The sequence below is a fragment of the Ursus maritimus genome, unplaced genomic scaffold (genome assembly GCF_017311325.1).
Source record: "Ursus maritimus isolate PB19 unplaced genomic scaffold, ASM1731132v1 scaffold_26, whole genome shotgun sequence".
In the NCBI taxonomy this organism is placed as follows: domain Eukaryota; kingdom Metazoa; phylum Chordata; class Mammalia; order Carnivora; family Ursidae; genus Ursus; species Ursus maritimus.
In genome coordinates, this window is record NW_024425119.1 from 31781791 (window position 1) to 31804039 (window position 22249).

The window sequence follows — 22249 nt, forward strand, 5'->3', positions numbered from 1 at the left end:
TAATTAAAAGAAAATATCTCATTTGTATGGGCAAACTTGTACTGCTTGAATGCTGGGCCAAACTGAATTTGAATTTCATTTTTAACATACACATTTTCGTGTAGGAAAAATATAGGTAACATGGCAGGAGATAGTTTAAAAGATGACAGCAATTGCACTACTGGGTATTTACCCCAAAGATACAGACGTAGTGAAGAGAAGGGCCATATGTACCCCAATGTTCATAGCAGCAATGTCCACAATAGCTAAATTGTGGAAGGAGCCGAGATGCCCATCAACAGACGAATGGATAAAGAAGATGTGGTCCATATATACAATGGAATATTACTCAGCCATCAGAAAGAATGATTACCCAACATTTGCAGCAACATGGATGGGACTGGAGGAGATTACGCTAAGTGAAATAAGTCAAGCAGAGAAAGACAATTATCATATGGTTTTACTCATTTATGGAACATAAGAAATAGGAAGATCGGTAGGAGAAGGAAGGGAAGAATGAAGGGGGGGTAAACAGAAGGGGGAATGAAGCATGAGAGACTATGTGGACTCCAGGAAACAAACTGAGGGCTTCAGAGGGGAGGAAGGTGGGGGACTGGGATAGGCCGGTGATGGGTATTAAGGAGGGCATATATTGCATGGTGCACTGGGTGTTATATGCAAATAATGAATCATGGAACACTACATCAAAAACGAAGGATATACTCTATGGTGACTAACATAACATAATAAAAAATTATTATTAAAAGAAAAGATGACTGGGAGCAAAAAGAAAAAAAAAACACCAATTTGATTTGATCCTTCTAAAATATTTTACACGAGGGATGTGGTAGATCAAACATTGCTTTCCACTACATTTTGTTTTTCAATCTCTGCTTCCCCAAGGCCTCTCCAAGCCTCTCCCCTTCCAAAAGGAATTGTGCAAGAGTGAAGAATTGTATCTTGCATCCACATGCTGTTTATGTCTCTTCTCCTCTCTGTTCTTTCTTAAGTTCCCAATGTGTTACAATAGGAGAGCTGTATGATTTATGGTTTTAATTATAAGTCAAGTTATTGTAGAAAAACAATCATAGCTAAGAAAGCTGTATTACAATACGTTATATTTAAAGCAAATTGTATGCAATTGTTTTTATAGCTCTTGAGTTCTACTAAGGAAGGACACTTCACTCTGAGAAGTGTATAAAGGTTTTTTTGGAGACTGCAGTCAGTTAGCCAATTATCCCAACAGGCCATGAGAGCATTAAGGTGCAGTTCAATAATCACTTCCTTACTTGTCTCCCAACCTCACATTGCTAAATGTATTTTTCAACCAAATCTCTACCTTATATTCTCATCACAGAGAATCTTGCTATTTTTCAAAACACAGATTAGTTCAGTGATAATCTCTGAAGTTTGTCCCTTGTATGGTAAGGATTTTTAGCAATATTCCTTAATATCCAATACTGTCTTATAATACACTGGAAAAAAATCAAGTGACAAACGGTATCATTCTGATAGTTTCATTTCCATCCTCTGTCTTGTAGCTTGCACTCTGTTTATATCTATTTCCTATTGATTTACAAATCGTGTTCATGTTAGCCCTTTCTGAACAGCACAAAAAAGAAGTATATCATAAATATTAAGATACTAAGCCTTATTCTTCAAAACTTGACAGTTTCCAACTGGCATCCTTTTACACAGACTGTGAAATAAACTCTAAACCATTTTTTCCCGAAACAGTTAGTTGAAAATAAAAAGGGTCAGCAGTTAGAATCAGTAAATTCTTCGAAAGTGTTACCTAATGATTTACTGTATTACTTGGAAAGATAAGGCTGAATTCCTATGATCTATCTGAGCTGTTATTCTGAGATGTTTACCCTGCAAACATCACCTTAATGTACATCAAGTGCCAAAGTCTACACCAATCATTAAGCATCATGAATGCACTTAAACCAGAGATATCAAAAAACATCCGCCAAGCTGGAACTTTCCAATATATATCATTTACCTTGTTTAGGGTAATGAAATGTTTTCCCCTTAAAAAGGCAAAACCCAACCCTTTCTAACCACATTCAAGAACACTGTTCCTTCAGTCCTACATCTTCAGCTACCTGACTTCATTGTTCAATGTTCCCATGGATTTTGAGAATTTTTTTCATGTTCTTCTCATATACTTAATAATCATATGAGTTATGCATTTACTAAAAGATCTCTATTCTTGGATTTACAAAAGAAATGATCACCATCATATACCAATCACAAGACATTTACCTGACAATCACCAAATATAAATTATAATAATTTATGGGGAGGCCTGGATGGCTCGGTCAGTTTAGCGTCTGCCTTCAGCTCAGGTCATGATCCTAGGTTCCTAGAATCAAGCCCTGCATCTGGCTCCTTGCTCAGTGGGGAGCCTGCTTCTCCCTCTGCCTGCCATGCCCCCTGCTTGTGCACACGTGCACGCTCTCTGATAAATAAAATCTTAAAAAAAAACTATAATTTACGTAGTATGTTTCTACTTAATGCCAAGTTTTAGATGAAAAAGGGTGACACTGAATTTAGCCACCTGCTATAATTACAACTCACCTAACATATTTTTCAATTTTAGTGCATGACTCGCAACTCCATTTTAACAGATAAGAAATTAAAAGAATAAATTGAGATCCCAGGCTGGTAAATTAGTTTCCCTCTGCCTTCAAGGACCCCATAGAACAGCAATATTGAAGACTGACATATTTGATAATCTGATGGCAGCAAGAGAGTAAACATGAGAACAAGGCTGAAAGTACATAAGAAAAAAAAAATCAGTATGTCCCAGTTGGAATCTTTCAAGTAAAAAGCAGGTAAAATATGATCAGCAAATGAGCAACTTTTGTGTTACCTGGTGAATGATTCTGTAACTATTAAAAAATCTTGCCAAATATGTAAACATAAGAAAATATTAACTCTGTGTAGGTAGGGGAAATGCCTTAAAGTGATTTGATAGTGGTGTATCGGGCAGGTAGTTTGGCCAAATTTTATTTAGAGTGTTGTGACTACAGTAGAAGCAGTAAAATACACTTACTTCGAGAGAATAAGATGTGATATTAAATAAGTGACTGTGCTTTGCACAGATGTTAAGTAGGTTTCAACTACATGACAAAATACAATGACCTCCACAAAATGCACAGTATTGTGCTAGAAATAACGCACACACAGACACACCTGAACACATATCCTTTTTTTTTTTCTTTTCTTCTCTTTTTTTTTTGGTCACTCTGAAAATCTTCCCTATCCAGAGCTCTGGCCTACAGATTTGGGAGATTTCATGATTAGCAGACATCCTTTGCTTCAAGGAGCTTATACACTAGCAATCATCAAACAAAAGAGGATTACATTTAATTGCTATGACTGAGGTTTTGGCACAGTGTAGGAGCAAGGACAAAAGTTATTTCAACGGAGGCTGTTAGGAAAAGTGTCAATGCAGAAGCAGCATTTAAATTAGTCACTGGCCAATGCAGAAAAGGAAAATAATGGAAGGAGCTCACAGAAGGTGCAGGTCAACAATTTTTAGGTACAATTTGTATACAGTAAAATGAAGAGATCCAAGGTATACCATTCTAAGAGTTTTAAAAAATATATACCCTTATAACCACCATCCTAATAAAAAATCAGAACATTCCCATCATTCCAGAAAGTTCCCATTACCCCTCTCTTTCCAGTCAATCCCTACTGCCATAGACAACCAATGACGGAATATCTGTCCCCATAGCTTATTTTATATGTTAACGAACATCACATGGAATCATGGAGACTGTACTCTTGCATTTAACTTCTTTCAATCATGTTTTTTGAGATACATCCACATTGTTGTTCTATTTCACAGATTTATTTATCTGTCCTTACCAGTATGTTTTGATTACTTTAGCTTTATACTAAGTCCTGAAATCAGGCAAACTCTCCCAGTTTCATTCTTCAAGATGGTTTTGGCAATTCTAGGTCCTTTACTTCTCTGTAAAAACTTTTAGAATCACCTTGTCCGTGTGAATGAATTTGAATGACTGTAAATGGTGACAGTGGACATCTCTGCCTTGTAGCTGATAGTAAGGAAAAGCATTCCAGCTTTTACCATTGGGTACAAAGTTAGCCACAGGTTTTCTCATACCTGTCCTCTACTGAGTTCAGGAAGTGTTCTTCTAGTTTGCTGGAAGGTTTTGGCATAAATGAATGTTATTCTGTCAAATGCTTTCTCTGCATATATTGAGTTAATTATATAGATCCTCCTTTTTTTAATAATTTGAACATGGTGACCTGCACGAATTAATTTTCAAATGCTAAATAACCTGACTTTCCTCAGATAACTGACTTGACCACAAATTTATTATATTTTATTATACTAGCTTTGATTTGCTACTATTTTGTAAGGATACTTTCAATCAGTATCTAGAGTTTTTTGTTCTTGTAATAGCTTGGGTCATATTAGAGTTATGCTGTCCTCAAAACCCCAGGTGGGAAGTGTTCCTTCCATCACCGTTTTCTTTTGTTTAATCTTGGAACTATTTCTTCCTTAAATATTTTACAGAATTCACCACTGAAACCATCTGGGCCTGGATTTGCTTTGCAGGTAGGCTACTAATAACGATTCAATTTATTTAATAAATACAGGGATATTCAGATTTTCCATTTTACCTTGTGTCAGTTTTTAGTAGGGCTGTGACTTTCAAGCAATATTCCCATTTCACCTAAGTTGTTGAATTTATTGGCATAAACTCATTCAAAGTATTCCCTCATTATCCTAATAATGTCCATAGCAATGATGCATTCTTTTACTCCTGATATTGATAACTCGTGCTTTAGCTTTTTTTCTTAATCAGTTTAACCAGTCATATCAGTTTATCAATTTTATTAATCTTTACAAAGAAACATTTTTTTCTATTGCTTACCTTCCTATTATATCGACTTCTAGTCTTTATTATTTATTATTATTTCTGATTAGTTGGCTCTATTATCATTATGAAACGTCCCTTTTTATCTCTGGAAATACTGCTTGTCTTAAAGTCTTACTTTGTGTGATTATTAACGAAGCCACACCAGCTTTCTTAGTGTTTGTAAAGTAATCTCTTCCCACTCTTTTACTTTTAACCTGTCTGTAGTACTATACTTAAATTGTGTCACTTTTAGACAATATAGGCTTGTGTCATGTTTCTGTGCACAATGAACATTTTTTATATTTTGTAATTATTGCAATAATTGGGTTTTAAGTCTACCATTTGCTATTTGCCTTCCATTTGTTCCATCTGTTTATTGTGTTCTTCCTTTCTTGCCTTTGTTCAGCTTATCCAAATATTTTAAATATCCATTTTAATTCTTCTTTTTTTTTTTTTTTTTTAAGATCTTAAGCAGGGTCCACACTGGGAATGGAGCTGGACACAAGGCTTGATCTCACGGCTCTGAGATCATGACCTGAGCCAAAATCAAGAGTCAGACGCTTAAGTGACTGAGCCACCCAAGCACCCTTCCATTTTAATTTTTTTTAAAATTTACCTGAGAGAGAGAGAGAGCAGGGGGAGGAGTAGAGGGAGAGGGAGGAGGAGAGAAGCAGACTCCCCACTGACTATGGAGCCCAACATGGGGCTTGATCCTATGACCCCAAGATCATGACCTAAGTCAAAACCAAGAGTCGGATGTTCAACTGACTGAGCCACCTAGATGCCCTTCCATTTTAATTCTTATAATGGGTTCTTAGCTATATCTTTTTACAATAGAGTCTCATGGTTGTTCTGGGGATAAAAATAGGCATCTTTACTACTTAGAGATAACACTGTAACTCTTGAGAAACATATAATTTCCATTTACTTCCTCTAATGTTTTTACTATCAGCATCACATATTTTATAGCTAAGTACATTACATTTAAATGTGAAGTCATATGTCTTTAGACAAAATTGAGAGGAAATAAAGTCCTTTATATTTAGCCTATTTTTAATAGCTGGTGCTCTTGTCCCTTATTGTAGATGAGTTTTCATCAAGGGTCATTTCCCTCGGTCTAAAGAATTTCCTTTAGCATTTCTTACAATGCAGGAGGTCTGGTGGTGAGATTCTATTAATTTTACTTTTTCTGAAAATGTTTTTATTTTACCTATACTTTTGAAGGATATTCTCCTACTGGATTGACATTTTTCTTTCAGTACAATTGATCCTTGAACAGCATGGGTGTGAGGGGCACCCACCCTGCACAGTCAAAAATCCAAATGTAACTTCTGACTCCCCTAAAAACTACTACTAGCCTACTGTTCCCTGGAAGCCTTACCAGTAACATTCAACTAACAGTTGATTAACACATATTTTGTATGTGATTGTATTATATACTGTATTCTTAAAGCTACAGAAAAGAAAATGTTACCAAGAAAATCATAAGAGAAAATACATTTACAGCACTATACTGTATCTGTCGGAAAAATCTGTTAAGTGGACCAATGCAGTTCAAACCCATGTTGTTCAAGGGTCAACAGTATCCTAAAGATGACATGCCATTGTCTCCAGACCTCCCACTGTTCCTGATGGAAAGTCAGCTGTCATTTGTATTGCAGCTCTTCTTCATGTAACTTGTCTTCTTTTCCTTGGATCCTAACTTTCTCTGTATGTATCTTCTGTTTTCAGCCATTTGATTATGATACGCCTGCATATGCTCGTCTTTATATTTATCCTACTAGGGATTCACAGTATTCTGGAATCAGGACTTAGTGCTTTCACCACATTTTGGAAGTTTGTGGCCATTACTTTTTTTTTTTTTTTAACCTGTTTTCTCCCTTATTCTTTCTTGGATTTCAATTACATGTATATTAGACTACTTAGTATTAATTAGAGGTATATAAGAATATTCGACCTTGTGTCCTCGGTCGCTGAGGCCTCTTTTTCAACTTTATTATTTTCTCTATTTCAGATTAGGTGGTATCAATGAATCTGCCTTCAAGTTTTCAGGTCCTATCTTCTATCATCTTCAATCTGCTGTTAAGTCCATCCAATGAACTTTTTAGATGTTAATTTATAATTTCAGAGATCGTACTTACACTATTAGAATTTCTATTTGGTTTTATTTTTTATAGGTTGCATTCTTTGCAGAGATTCACCATGTGGTCACTCAGTATGACTATCTTGTTTGCTAAGTCCTTCAACACATTAATAATAGCTGCTCTAGAGTCCTCTCTGCTAATTTCAACATCTACATTATCTTGAGGGTCTGTCTATATTGTCCAATTTTTCTTTTAGTTATGTGTCATAAGTTCTGTTTATTCACATGTCTAATATGAGTATCGTGAATGATAAACTGTAGAGACCCTAGATTTTATTCTCTTCTTCTGAATGCTATAGACTTTTTCCTCTCAGCCCCCTTGAGTTTGTGGAGGCTTGGTTTTATACTGGGTTAGTGTGAATCTGATTCAGTTTTGGTCTTAGGGCAAATCCTTAGTCATGCAACAAAGTCTTTACTTCTAAGGCCCGGTCCTTCTGTAGTTCTAACGGAAAGCCTGAGCTGTAACCTTGAGTTTCAAACTCTGAATATGTCACTCCTCATACAGGCAGGAAATAAAATCTCTCCCAGCTTTTATCATCTTGTAACTGTTATTTTCCACAGGCTCCATGGAATCTCTGCTATATCTTCAGAGTTCTGAGGTCAGTAAAACATTCATGGCAAATTAATATTCAGATCTGGGGAGCTTCCTCCTCTGTGGATCATTCTTTTCCTGGATTTTCACCCTCAAATTCCACCCCACTCTGACCACCCTAAACTCTAGCCACTGAGACTGTAAGCAAATAAAACTATAATTTTCTACTTAAGTTCTAGCTATCCATTATGGATTGAGGGCTACCCTCAAGTAAAAAGCCATAAATGTAGACTCGTCATGAGCCATTCAAGAATCAAATCCCCTGGGGCACCTGGGTGGCTCAGTCGGTTAAACATCTGCCTTCAGCTCAGGTCATGATCTCAGGGTCCTGGGATCGAGCACCACGTTGGGCTCTCTGATCAGCAGGGAGTCTGCTTCTCCCTTTCCCTCTGTGTGCATTCTTTCTCTCTCCACCTCTCTCTCTACCTCTCTCTCTAATAAATAAGAAAAATCTTTAAAAAAAAAAAAAAAAAAGAATCAAATCCCCTTCAGTTCTAACCTACTCCTGGAGCTGGAGTTTTCCAGTGTCCTAAACAGTTCTAAAAATTCTTTCTGTGGTTTATAATAATCATTGTCAGGAGAGATTAGTCTTATACAACCGCTCTCATTGGCAAACTATATTTACTGTTTACCTGGGGGAAAAAACAGATGATTGAATGTGAGGGAAATTTTTATTGCCAGCTTTAGATATAAGATAGAAAATCAACCTAAGACTTTCTGGAGATGACAGCAAACAATATCTACTAGCATTTAAGAGTTTGTACATATGTTCAGAGCCATTAACTCATCTGATGCTATAACATTCTAGAACTGTTGAAGCATTAGTTTCATAAAGATATTAGAGCTCAGATAAATTAATTCACGTGCTGTGAAAACAAGTCTTAAACCTATTCCTCCCACAACACTATCAATACCTTTATAACAAAGAGTCTTGCATCCTAATTCTGTCAACAATGAAATTACAAGTGTCTTCAGCATTAAGATATTAACTTATAATCAAGCTGTTAGCCAAATCCATCTTTCTTAAAATGGCCACTGCACAGTTAGATTTTTAAGACAGCTTAATACTCTGTATTTTATATGGAGCCAAATACCACTGATCTCTGAGCACTAAACTATAAGAACACTTTCCCCAGCATAAATTTGCTTAGAAATACCACCTTTTTGAAATATCATTCTCAAAAGCATCTTATTGACATGATTTTTTAAATTGTAAAATATTAGGGGGGAGAGAGGTTCACTCATTTTTCATCCCAAGGAAATTATTTTAAAAATTATTTTCTGTACTTCCAATAAACAAACTTGATTCAATGTACTGCTAAAGTGAGTGCAAGGAATTTAAAGTTCTGTTCACACCCACTGAAGACTACCTTTCTACGTCACCTTCAAACTCCCAGATAGTCATCACAGCCCTCCACCTAGCTGCTTTAAAACTTCTCACTACTGCCCACACATGACTGGCCCTTTCACACTACTTACCAGGCTTTTGAAAATTCTATTCCACCTAACATTTCCTTCTCCCTCGCTATGCCTGGAACTCTCTTAATCATAAAGACTCAGCTCAAATATCTTTCCATCATAAAGCTAAGTTATTCACACACCCTAAGAGCTCTCATAACACTATCCATCATTTAATTAACAAGCTGATGAAAAAGTCTCTCCATCAGTCTGTGAGGTGCCTGAGAACAGGTACACTTCTTATTCATCTATCTCTAGTGGCATGCACAGCACAGTATACAGAAGGTGCCCCCCAACAAGGTTTTCTTGAATGACTGAATGATTCCTATACTAACTGATGACTCCAAGAGTAACACCTCACTACCTCACACCTATATTCTGGTGACAGCCTCATAAATATAGTCTCTGCAACCATCCAGGAGCCAAGAGTTCCAATAAATTCTGAGCATCGCTCTCATATTAATCTTTGATTTACATTATAGCATGCTCTGCTCTAAAATAGTTTCCCTTTGCCTGTAGATAAAAGTTCAAAAATCTCTAAGCCTAGAATTCACAGACCCCTAGAATCTGGCTCCCATCTCTCATGCACTTCATTACCTCAGTTTCAAGCCTCCTGTCCTCACCTGGCCTCTATTCTGCCCTCATTTCCACCTCTGTCCACCAATTCTTCAAAGAACTCGGCACAAGTCTCACACTGTCCACGAATTAGCCTAAAGACATTTCAGAAAAATCTCTCCTGCAGATGTTGCTAACACTAATATTCTGTACTTCTCATTCAACACTTAACATTTCCTCAAATTCTACCTCCTTAGCACACACAAAAAGCATGATGTAAATGCTGAAAAATGTGAAAATACCTAGCACATTCAGACACCAAATGGTTGTGCATGGGCTACTGAGATAACACTAATTTTTAAAAAATCTGAGAATAAAATGAACAAAAATCAACATAAAAGAGAATAATTTAGCTCCTCTCTAGATATATCAGTCTTATTACTATAAGTCACATGATGGTTTATGTAATCATAAGTAGAGGAAAACTCATTTGAAAACCAGCTCTGTCCAAAAGAGAACAAAAAGTGTTCTGGAGCCAGGGAGGCATATTATTTTGAGGGATGGAAACCCACATGAGCTCAGAAACTAATTTTCATTCTCTGATTTGTACCCCTAATAAGAAACACTTATGATTAATAATTTAGTTTTGCAGCTATCTATGAAGCAAATGTATTCCTCAACATACATTAACGAATTGGTATTTTGGTTTAAAAATCAATAGCTTTTCGCTTTAGTTAAGAGTCCCTTCCCTAGAGCTGAATCAATTCAGCTCAGTTCAATAAACATTAATTGAGCATTTTCTATGTTCCAGGCTCTTTCCCAGATCTAAAAAAAGAGTACAAAGTCAATGACATTCAGGAGTTCTAAAGTGAATCGAGAGACTAACAGAAAAGTAACTAGTTCAAAATAAGAAATGTATAAAACAGTGAAGCTATGTAGAAAGTCTTATGAAAGGACAAGGGAACAGAAACAGTTTCACATGATATGCAAAAGCAGAGATTTAAAGGAGCAACTGTAGGTGGACCAGTAAAGCAGGACAGGGTAGGAAAGCGTTATAGGTAAATTAAGCAGATGGAAAAATCTAGAAATGATGCAACTGGTGTATCGGGCATACAAGCACTTCTGTTATATAAAGGAAGAGGGAGGGAGGCAACGATAAGGTAGAAAAATCTAGAAAAGCAGGCACAGACTGGATAATGGAAGGCACCACAAACCATGATAAGAGCTTGACTTTTTATTTCCTGTGGGAAATGGAGAGGCTGTGAGACATTTAAGCAGTGGCATGCCCAGGTAAGTGTTTTATACCTTCACAGTGGCAGCTGTTAAATTTACTCTATTATATATTTATTGAGGGCCTGCGACATGCCAGGCTTTAACTCGGCAATGACAAAAGAGAAAACCTTCATTTGCTTGAGGGGCAGTGAGCAAATCCATGTTCAATAAGCAAGACTAAAAAATATCAGCGCAGAGAAAGGCAGTGATAAAACTTTGTATCACTAATACTAACTACTAAAATACCTCAGCCATCTTTATAAGCACTGTAATATATTAGGTAAAAATCAAATCTTTCTCAACATCACGATTCATCAGGGAAATGCAAATCAAAACCACGATGCGATGCCACTTCACACCCACCTAAGATGACGATAATCAAAACGACAGATAATCAATGTTCCCTAGCATGCAGAGAAACTGGAATTCTCATACAGTGCGAAGTGGGAATGTAAAATAGTGCAGTCCTTTGGAGAACAGTCTGCCAAGTCCTCAAAAGGCTAGACGTAGTTACCACATGACCTAGCAATTCCACCCATAGGTATATGCCCAAGAGAAGGGAAAACATGTCCACCCTGAAAGTTGTACAGAAATGTTCATAGCACCATTATTTATAATAGCTAAAAAGTGGAAATGTCCATCAACTGAAAACTGGATAAATAGAATGTGGTATATCCACAGTGGCCAATAAAAAGAAAGAAAACACGTACACATTCTACAATATGAACGAACTCTGAAAACATGGTCAGTGAGAGAAGCCAGTCCACAAGGGACCACATACCATTACATGCAATGTCCAGAAGAGGCAAATCTATAGACAAAAAGTAGATTAATGATCACCTAGAGCTGGCAAGAGCTGGAAGGTTGGGGGGTGACAGCTAAGGGGTACAAAGTTTCTCTCCGGGGTAATGAAAATATTCTAAATTTGACTGCAGTGATGGCTTCACAGCTCTGCAAATATACGAAAAGCCACTGAATATGCATCTTAAATGGGTAAACTGAATGGTATGTGAATTATATCTCAAAGTTGTTTTCACAAAATTCTAATCATTAATGATCTCTTCAAAATCCTTATTCCTCTTTCCTCATGAAGCTGGATGACATTTTTCCCAGGAAAAACATATAATAACACAAGAGTGCTACACAAATACCAAGGTTCGATTTTCTACTGGCAATTCTTTTTTCTAGAAAAATTAATCTTCTAGTTCTTTGGCAGAAAACAATTTATTTCTATGATATCCAAATAAGAGAACAGTAGCTTTGACCCATCTGGCACAAAAGATGAGTTCGTTTTTCAAGAACAAAGGCTAAGAAGTTTTTGTCTGATTAATCAGTTTCGCCTTCTGTAAGTCTTAATTTGGTCACTACTGTCAAAATTGTCAATAACTACATTTTAAATTATAAACTACTGGAAGCAGAATGAGGAAGAAAGTAGTTAGATTTCAAGTAAGAAGAACTGGCTCTAAACTCTTCTTTGTAACAGCCATGTGGCCTCAATCAAATCTTTAACTTCTCTTAGCATTTTTTTTAATCAGCAAATTGTGAATATATCAGTTCCACCAGTCTCTCGAGATTTTAGTTAGGATCAAATAGTACTCACTAACAGACTCTAAAATTGTTCATCACTCCAATGTAAACTAGTAAAATCTGGGACACTGGTTATACAGTAATAACACCAAATGTTTGGTAACTTGAACTAGACAGTTTCAGAGGCAATAAAAGTCAAAAAGGGAAATAAACAATGCTAAAATGTCAAAACTCTTGGAAGAGAGGGGACACCTTACTTGATAACATGCAAAAATATGAGTATGAAAAAATTCTATTTGTAACATTTACACCCACATTTCAATTAGGATTTCTGAAATATACTGCCACAAAAATGAATTATGTGCTGTTATAATTTTAAATAAGTTATAATTGCTGACAGTTCTAAAGATGTTGAGGTAGCTCTTCAACCTTTATTTGCCTGTAACCACACTCCTATTAGCCCAGGAGTCAGAGAAGTTAAACACACTGCTAAGAATGCTAAATACCGCAAGAGAGTAACACACAGAAAACTCACCAGTAAAAAAAGGAAACCTGTTTGCACGTGGACATAAGTGAATGCGTATTCATGCGAACAGCAAGTGAGTTCCAAGAGATCTGGTATGTTAATGCATTTGGCTGAGTACCAGCCCAAGTTAGTCTTCCTATCCTCTTACAGTTTATTTTTTCACCCTTCAGTCTAGTATTGTGGGGAAAATGCACACAGCCATGCTATTCGGCTTTCCTGCAAACATATGTCTCCAACTTCAGCTGGGATCCCACGGGTTATTTGGAAAATCATTTTTGTCTCTAGTCTCTTCTTTCTTACACTTTCTATGGCAGCTATAAGCATTTAACATTTATTTTCAAAATCAAAAGTCGGACACTTAACGAACTGAGCCACCCAGGCACCCCTAAAATTTTTTTTTTTAACTTAATGTAAATAAATGATTTAGGCCTACTTAAAGACATGGGGTTGAAAGCTGACTTTCACCAAGTTTCTAAAAAAGACTCAAAATATCAGTTTATGCTGGTAAGAGCTATCTTTGTCTTCATCTACAGAGTGGAAAAAGAAAGATGAAATTTCCTGTTTCTCCAATTTTCGGGTAATTTCTCACTTTGGCAGAGATTCGTCCCTTCAAAGATGGAAAGTGGTTTAGCAACCTCTGTAGAAGGAACCAATGCTTTAAGAATTGGGTCCTCTCTTTAACGGTCCTGACACAGGTAGGCCCTAATTGGCAACAGTAAGTTTTCTTACGTAACTTTTAATAAAGCTTCATCAGTCTCAGTCTTTAACGGCTCAACAAAGCACATGGTTTATGGTGCTGTTCACACAGCTTAACTCCCTACATCCTTATCTCATCAAACCCGTTTTTCTTCAGCTGTTAAGAATTCACTTCAACACTGTAAGTACCGTGCATAAAAGTACTAGAGTCTGTCTTGTTCAATCTTGTATCTCCAGTGCCCATACAGAGGAGATGTTCAATAAACATCTGTTGTAATCCGCAGTGCCAAGAGAATAAGTTAGAGAATACTGTGTGACCCGCTGCACCTTTTAACAAAATTTCCCTGACCAGTTACACGAAGCTATTGTTTTGATTACTATAAAGTGTGATATCAAAATTCGGAGCCTATTATAGTTTTAAGCTTTAACATAAGATTAGTTTGCTTCTATAATGTTTGGTTTGAAAATATTTCAAAGCAGTTTAAAAACACTTTTCTCATCTCTTTTGATTCAAAATAAGGCAAATAGTGACCAGGGAACAATGTGTGTATTTTAAATTTAAATATACATAACAACATATTTTTATATAGCTAAATCTATACCTTTAAAGCATGGGTTTTCTTTCTTTCAGGTCAGAATGCAGCCTCTTAAATCCAAAAAGGATGTTAGTTATAACTGCAGTTCATAAACACCCTGTCAATCACAGATACAATTCAAGAACTCCATACATATTTATCGCTGCATTCATTTTTAAATATTGCAAAAGATTACACACAGTGTGAGAAATGTCACCTAAATGCTAAAAAACCTGTAAATATCAATTCATAATGGTAGGTTCCTTGTCTATCATTAAAATAAATATCAGCTTCTTGTCCACTTTCAATTTTGCTGAATGCCACCCACTTATAAATTAGTTATAATGATTCAAAATACCCAGTTACATATTTCTTATCATTTCTCAATGTTTCTCCCATCGCCTAAAATCACGATTTGAAAATTAAATGTAAGAACAATTTACAGACCTCCATCCATCCTTTTGGAGATAACTGAAGGCTCCATCAACAACACTTGCAAAGAACTGGCCTCCGGTGATGAAGAGGGTATTGATGGTGACTAACCGACCTCTTAAATTGGGCGGGGAGACCTCTGCGATGTACACGGGCACAGTCATGGAAGCGATGCCTGTGAAGAGACAAGGAAAAGTCAACAGAGGACACCCACTCGCGATTTCTGGTGCTGTTATAAACACTGATGCTAGACAAAGACACATCCTTGGTTTTCTACTTTATCTTTTTTTTAAAGATTTTATTTATTTATGTGACAGAGAGACAGCCAGCGAGAGAGGGAACACAAGCAGGGGGAGTGGGAGAGGAAGAAGCAGGCTCATAGCGGAGGAGCCCGATGTGGGACTCGATCCCGACGCCCTGAGCTGAAGGCACACGCTTAACGACTGCGCAATCCAGGCGCCCCGGTTTTCTACTTTAAACAAAGGTTTACCAGATAAAGATTTTGTCTAGAACTAGTGACTACTGCAGGTAAGTAAAGACATAATGTGGAGATACCCATTTTCATATTATCACTTGAAAGCCTACAAATGAAACTATCGCTAGAGCTCTCAGATAACTTTAGAATGTATTTAAAACATGCTTTACAAGTTTTGTGGACTAAAAAGAAGAAAATGCTCTCTAGATAGGATATAATTATCAAAATATTTTTAGTCTATATGGAAATGTAATCAGACAATGATGAGAATAAAAATTATCCTAGAATCGTATTAACTACTCAAAGTCGTCATTTCCAGCAGACACACCAAAACTAACTGGCTTACTAATAAAAAATCCATATAGTAAATCACCCTGTTCGACCAGCTAGGCATAGATTTTTGAAGTGGCTTACAATGGACAATACTTTGGTAATTTAAAGTCCTTGAGAACATATAATCTTAACCATAAAACAGATGGTTTTATGGCTAAGGTGTCTTTGGTTATACTTGCTTACAGTTTGTTTCTATCTGAAATTAATGCAGCATAACCTATGGTAGTAGTTCTAGAACTTCACCAATCACTAAACCACTTATACAGTGGTTTTTTTGTTTTGTTTTGTTTTTTAATGAAGATGGTCTCACCTTACCCACCCCAGACCTACTAAATAGAAAACTGGAGATGGGTCTGTCTTTTAAAAATTCTCCAAGCTCTCCTGATGCTCACCACATATTTGAAAAACTACAGTTCTATAGTCCACAACTTAAGGCTAATACAAAATCACTTCTTAAAAGAAAACCTTGATCCTCTTGGCCATACCTAGCTCACTTCTCAGTGGCACTTCCAGTTTCCAGGTATGTCTGATCATGTAATCTAAAACCAATACCTAATCAATACTTGCCAAAAACTAAGTGGAAAAAAAAATCAAGCAGGATTATCTAAGAAAATGTAATCTTTTTCTACTTGTAGATACTATAAATTGATCTCCAGATTAAGCCAGAACATCAATGGGTTACGTAAGATACCCATGTAGAACTGCTTTTAATGAATTCATCTTTAGAATGCCAAAAAATAGCCTATATCGAAGGTAGCAGCACCAAGATACCTGCTGCTGTATTTTCTTTTCTTTTTTTTTTTTTTTTTTTTTTAAGATTGTATTTATTTGACGGAAAGAAGGGCAGCAATAGAAGGAACACAGCGGGGGGAGTGGGAGAGGGAGAAGCAGGCTTCCCGCTGAGCAGGGAGCCCAATGCGGGGCTCGATCCCAGACGCTGGGATCATGACCTGAGCTGAAGGCAGACGCTTAACGACGAGCCACCCCTGTTGCTGTATTTTCTGAACAAGGGCTGCTGATGGTGCTATTTACCACATTCCAGATAACAGGAGAGATCTGTCTATGGTCTCAGTAACTACAACAGTTGTGCTTCTCTCTCTGTGTTTATAGGCACTATAAATCACACAGCAGTCTTTCACTTCCCTCTTCATTAGGCAGTCAGAGACGCCTACCCCTACTAAGTGTTTTGGACTTCATGGTATTTATTCTGTGAGCTAAATTCCTTCCTGATGTCATAACTGTCCCCAATTTCACCTATTTTAGACGTGTTTTGCCATATTTTTATTTACTTTGTTCCATGTTTGGACCAAGCAAATACACGGACAGATCAGATTTATTTAAGTTAATATATATCTGCTTCTGTACTACTGAATAACTACTATTAATAACTGCTCACAAGTGAGACCACTAAATCTCAGAACTATACACTCTGTAGTTTCCACCAGTATTACTTGCTGCTGTAGTGCCTATCAATATATATAAATATACATGAAAAGAATCAAGATTTTATGAGTTTCATTAAAAAAAGCATGTGTTAGTAGACAAAGTATGAATAGTCTTTACAATTAAATCATCACCTAAACAGCTGGAAGTTTCCATCTGACTGCTAATCAATTTAAGAGAACACATGATACTAAATTGGCTTTCATCTAACTTGGAAAGAGGAAACATTTGATACAAATGTTGACAAATTAATTGTATATTCTTTTTAGTTCTTTTACAATTAGAACATCTCAATAAGCTTCCAAAAAGCAGACAACAGTAACTGTCTGGATTTCTTTCCCTGCTGGTCTGGCTGTAACAAGAATTCAGCTGCTCTCCTTAGCCAGGCATCTTTACTCAGGCACACAGCTCCTAGATTTAAGCGTGGGAAATCAGGACTGTGGTTTTAGGCAGCACATGCTTGTCACAAAGCCCATGGATTTTACTTGACAGAAATGTAGAGATAGCCTCAGGCCTTATATAAAGGTTAATTATTAAAAAGAAACACCAGGACCTTGAAAAGTAACAAGGAATGACAAAGAGAAAAGACTGAGAACTATAAACAGACAGACTCATTGGATTTAGAATTGGAAAGAACCCCAAAAGATCTGTCAAATGAGTGCTCCCATTGATTTACCAGTGTTACAATGGCCTGCATTTGATATTTCACAGAGACTGATTATTTTATTAAGTTCTCACAACATCCCTATAAAGGACATGTAATTATCCCCATTTTGCAAAGAAGGACCTTACCCCAGGTCAGATGATGCTAAGCAGAGGAACCAGAATTTGACCCAGACAGAGAGATTCCAGAACCCAATTTTGAAAGTTCTAGACTCTACTGACTGGCCAGCAAAGATGAGGGTAGGCTCTGGAACCAGTGGGTTTAAATTCCAGCCTTGCCACTCCCCAGATGGTTAAGTCTGGACAAATTAACTTTTTGGGTCTCCAGATCACCTATATATTGAGAAGAATAAGAGTAACTCTTTCATAGGAGTTGAGGTTCAATGAGTACATAGAGTAAAAGCACTTAAAATTGTGCTTAGCATATGGAAAGCAGTCGATAATGTCAGCAATTATTTCTAGGATTATATACCTGTAGTTGTGAGGCATTCTAACCTTTTTTGATTCAGTTTGACTTGTGCTAGGTGCTGGCATTATCAGGATGAATATAAGTGAACGAAGTAGGGTCTCTGTTATAAGAGAAGCTATATACAAGCCCTGCTCACATAAACTGGCAATCAAATAATTTCCAAATACCATGGTAAGGGTCACAGCACAGCTACACACTGGGTTGCATCCTGTGATGCAGACAACGGCTGCACACTGACAGTGATTAGATGCTAGTTCAGAGAGGCTGGGCAGACAGTTCTACAGAGACAAGCATGGCCTTAAGGAAATATGAAATGATAGGGGATTTTCTCAGAGGTAAACAGTAAGTGTGAAGCAGCATATGTGTGGAGAGGAGAGGCAGACAGAGCCCAAATCATGCAGGCAGTAACCATTAATCAGTGAGTGTTCACTGCATACTTGATCTGAGCAGGGCATTGTGCTAAGCACTGGGGACACAGTGTCGTAGGAGAGACAGGTCCTCTGTCCTCATGGAGCTTAGCATCTGTCTGCTAAAATGTATTTCAACAAGTAATTAGATGTGAAATGTGATGGGTCTCACCAAAGGGGAAGTGTGAAGAAATGAGCTCGTAGAAAAGGGACTGGCCCAGCTTGAAGAGTCAGATAGTTCTTGGATGAGAAGGTCATATTTAAGCAGAGATCAGGTGAATGAGTAAGCTAGAGACTGATGACAGCATGGGAAAGGTGACACACACTTTAGATAATCAGTCCAGCTTAGACAAAGGCCTTGCGGCAAAAAAGGATGCAATCTGTTGAAGGAGGAAGACTACTTCTAGAGACATAGAGACCAAACCTGCTATGTACTTACTGCCACCAGATGTCATGTTAAAGAGCTCAGTCTAATTAGTCAATTGTATGTGATTCACTACATAATTTCAAGCGAGACAAGTATAAACCCATAAAACTGCTCTAAAAATGGAAACTATAAAAGAATGCTACTATGTTCAGGGAGAGCAGCAGGCTCCACATTTGCTAAGGCTATCTCACCTTGCTATCAATAAAATATCCATGCAAACTGTAATTTATGGATTTCTACACATGGTGCCCATTTTTGATTAACCCTGGCTATTAAGGCTCTGCCACCCCAAAACCTCTTTGCTACTTTGGGGAAACAAATGGAATTCTGTCCCGAGACAAAGCTCACTGTTCTGATGAACAGCAGTTCAGAAATACTGTGTGAAATCCTCCAAATTAAGAATTAAGTACTTCATAAATGGATGTAATTAATGATAGTTAAATTTTAGGAAAAGATCTATGAAGAACTTCTGACTTATTCCCTATTCCAAACACTAACCAAAATAAATGTCGATAAAGAACAAATTCTTAATAGTCCACCCGAAACCCATGAATTGAAATGAACATAAGGAACGGAGTGGTACAAGTTCCTGTTAGCAGCTTATTAGCGCAAACGCAACCACAAAAATCTAAGTTGGTATTGTTTCTGAATATTGTGAGAAAGTTAGATTTCTTACAAAATAAATAAAGAAGTCTGCATCCATGGAAGCTCATTATCATGCCTGTCCTTACGGAGTTTCACCAGAAAACTGCACCTCAGACACCACAACCGGATTCTCACACTCTCACGTTGCCAGGCTGATCCGCCATCAATAGCACAAGGGCTCTTGAGTGCTGAAGCTGGCTTTCAAAAACTGCTGGAAGCCCTTTTAAAGTCCTGAGTCAGAAGGATAAATAATTTCATAAACAAATAGCATTAGAAAATCCTGTTGCGATAGGTAAATACCCATGAGCCACAGCAGCCTCTCAGCACAAGCCAGGCAGCAACTAATTAGCTTCTTAGAAGCACAGGAAGGCACCTTTCAATAATAATGCTTCTTGAACAAGAAGGATTCTGATGTCCTAATTTCATTTTGCAAATCATTGCTCTACGATTGCTAAAGGAGTCATCTTAATAAAAGGAAAGAAAATCTGTCTAAAAAAGTGTCCCTTACTGTAGTTGTTACTTTCCGTTTGGCTGTCCTGCCCAGGACTGCTATGTCTGCCTTCTTCTGAAAAGTCAAGGATCTATAGCTACCAGGTTGTTAACACAGAATTCAGTTTTTTGTTTTTTTTTGTGTTTTTTTTTTAAAGATTTATTTATTTATTTATTCGACAGAGAGAGAGACAGCCAGCGAGAGAGGGAACACAAGCAGGGGGAGAGGGAGAGGAAGAAGCAGGCTCCCAGCAGAGGAGCCTGATGTGGGGCTCGATCCCAGAACGCCAGGATCACGCCCTGAGCAGAAGGCAAACGCTTAACCGTTGTGCCACCCAGGCGCCCCCAGAATTCAGTTTTTATTCTTCTCTAACAACAAGACTTCAGACTTTCACAAACACTGCTGGGCAACGTCAAAGGCAATAAGCCCCCAAAGTAATGAAAATATATATACAACACAAAATGCCTGTAACAGAGCAGCCAGGTTATGGGTGAGATTTTATCTATGCGGATGACAAGCAGAATTATTGTTCTGTAGTGTTAAAAAGCTCTTCACAAGGCATTATCAACATGTCACCATCATTTAAACTCAGTGCAGTCTTTAACAGCCCAAATGACTTCTCCATTCATATTACTTGAGAATATACTATTGATCTCATCGTATTCCTTTTTTCCGGTAACATCTCAGTAAAGTCTGTATCACGTTGTTTCCCAACTACAACCCTTTTAATGGAATGATCGTAACTCACATATCTTCTGTTACTATAACTTGCCTAACTGTCAAGCACAGACTGTGGCTTCACAGTTGATTAGTACTTTGGGATGCATATACAAAACCATATCCTTCTACTTTTTATTTTTTTAATTTTTTTTTAACAAAACCATATCCTTTTAAATTACTGTTAACTGATGTTTTACACTCAATATATTATTCGTTAGGGAAAATCTGGAAGTCACAGGTAAGAAGGTTAGGTAAATAAAAATCACCTCTAAGCACCCCTCCCATACGTAACCACTATTACATTTTGGTTATAACTTGCAGGGGTTCCCCCCCCCCCATAATTCTGTAGCTTTAACTCACATTACAAACATTTTCCTTCTCTTTTTTCTTTTCTCAAAAAAGGGTCTCAAACTTCTTACAGAAGCAAGTCAGGTATAATAAATATAGAAGCCAAATGAGTGAGACATGGAAGGTATGACATACTCTGTAGGCCAAAGAGAACACATCCCTGGGTAGCTCTATACAACCATCTAGGTACTGGTTTGTCACCCCTGTAACTCAAGATCATTTTAAGTAACAGTATAATATTCCAGTATTCAGATAATGAGAAGAAGAAAGACGTGTTCCTAGAACACACAGATTGAAGAGGGCAGGAGAAAAACAGAGAAGGAAAGAATTTCTTGATGGGGAGAGATGGCAAATAAATTAATACATAAGATTTTTTTTTTTTTTTTTTGGTAAGAAATCTCCTAAAACAGTAGAGGTTATAAGAGAGAGATAACGTTAGTATGAAATGCTAACAAAAGTGGAGGCAGTATGCTTTTACACCGGACAAATGGAATACACAAAGGTTAATAAGAAATCAATACGTCTTCCCTGAGGCGGTGAATTTAGCAAACAGGAACTTAAGTGGTGCTTTGTCATATTTAGCTCTATGTGACATCTAGAAGTAAATGTTCTAGCACAACAAACAATGTGGACCTAACAGCAGCTAACGACTGTGAATCACCTGAATGTAGATCGTAATTGAATTGGCATAGGCAAAATACACAAGAAATGTGTACACAGGAAGATAAGCCCAGGGCTAGAATCTGGTTATAGAAATATTCATGCAACAGATATAAGGGCTGCGGAGTGAAACAGAAGGAATTATTAAAGGAAATATTAAAGTAACAAAATACTAAATGAACAACCTCCCCACCCCCGACCAAATTTTTAAACTGTTCTTCAAAAAAGGTCTGGCCTTGCCTAAAAAAGCAGGAACAGAGAGCCATGAGGAGGGAATCAGCTTAAATAAAGACAACCGAATGAAATTAAACAGGGGAACAGGTTGGGTAAAGAAGGATTGCCAAGAACTCTAAAAAATTAATAGAATATGTAAATAATTACAGAAGTAAACACCATATTGGAGGCAGTAAATAACAGAAATGAAGCTGTGTGAAATTTGAATCAGTGTGGAACGTCAATTTGAAATGCTCTCCAAGAATGGAGAGCAAAGGAAATTAAAATGATAAAAGA

The 22249-nt window shown here is 37.1% G+C and overlaps 1 protein-coding gene across 1 annotated transcript in view; it reads right to left on the reverse strand.

Annotated features, from left to right (window-relative positions):
• Positions 1 to 22249, reverse strand: part of SLC2A13 (solute carrier family 2 member 13) — a 375922-nt gene that overhangs the window by 307769 nt on the left and 45904 nt on the right. Inside the window, exon 2 of the mRNA XM_008704707.2 lies at positions 14675 to 14834. Within this exon, the coding sequence (XP_008702929.2) occupies positions 14675 to 14834 (160 nt within the window). The remainder of the gene's footprint in view (positions 1 to 14674; positions 14835 to 22249) is intronic.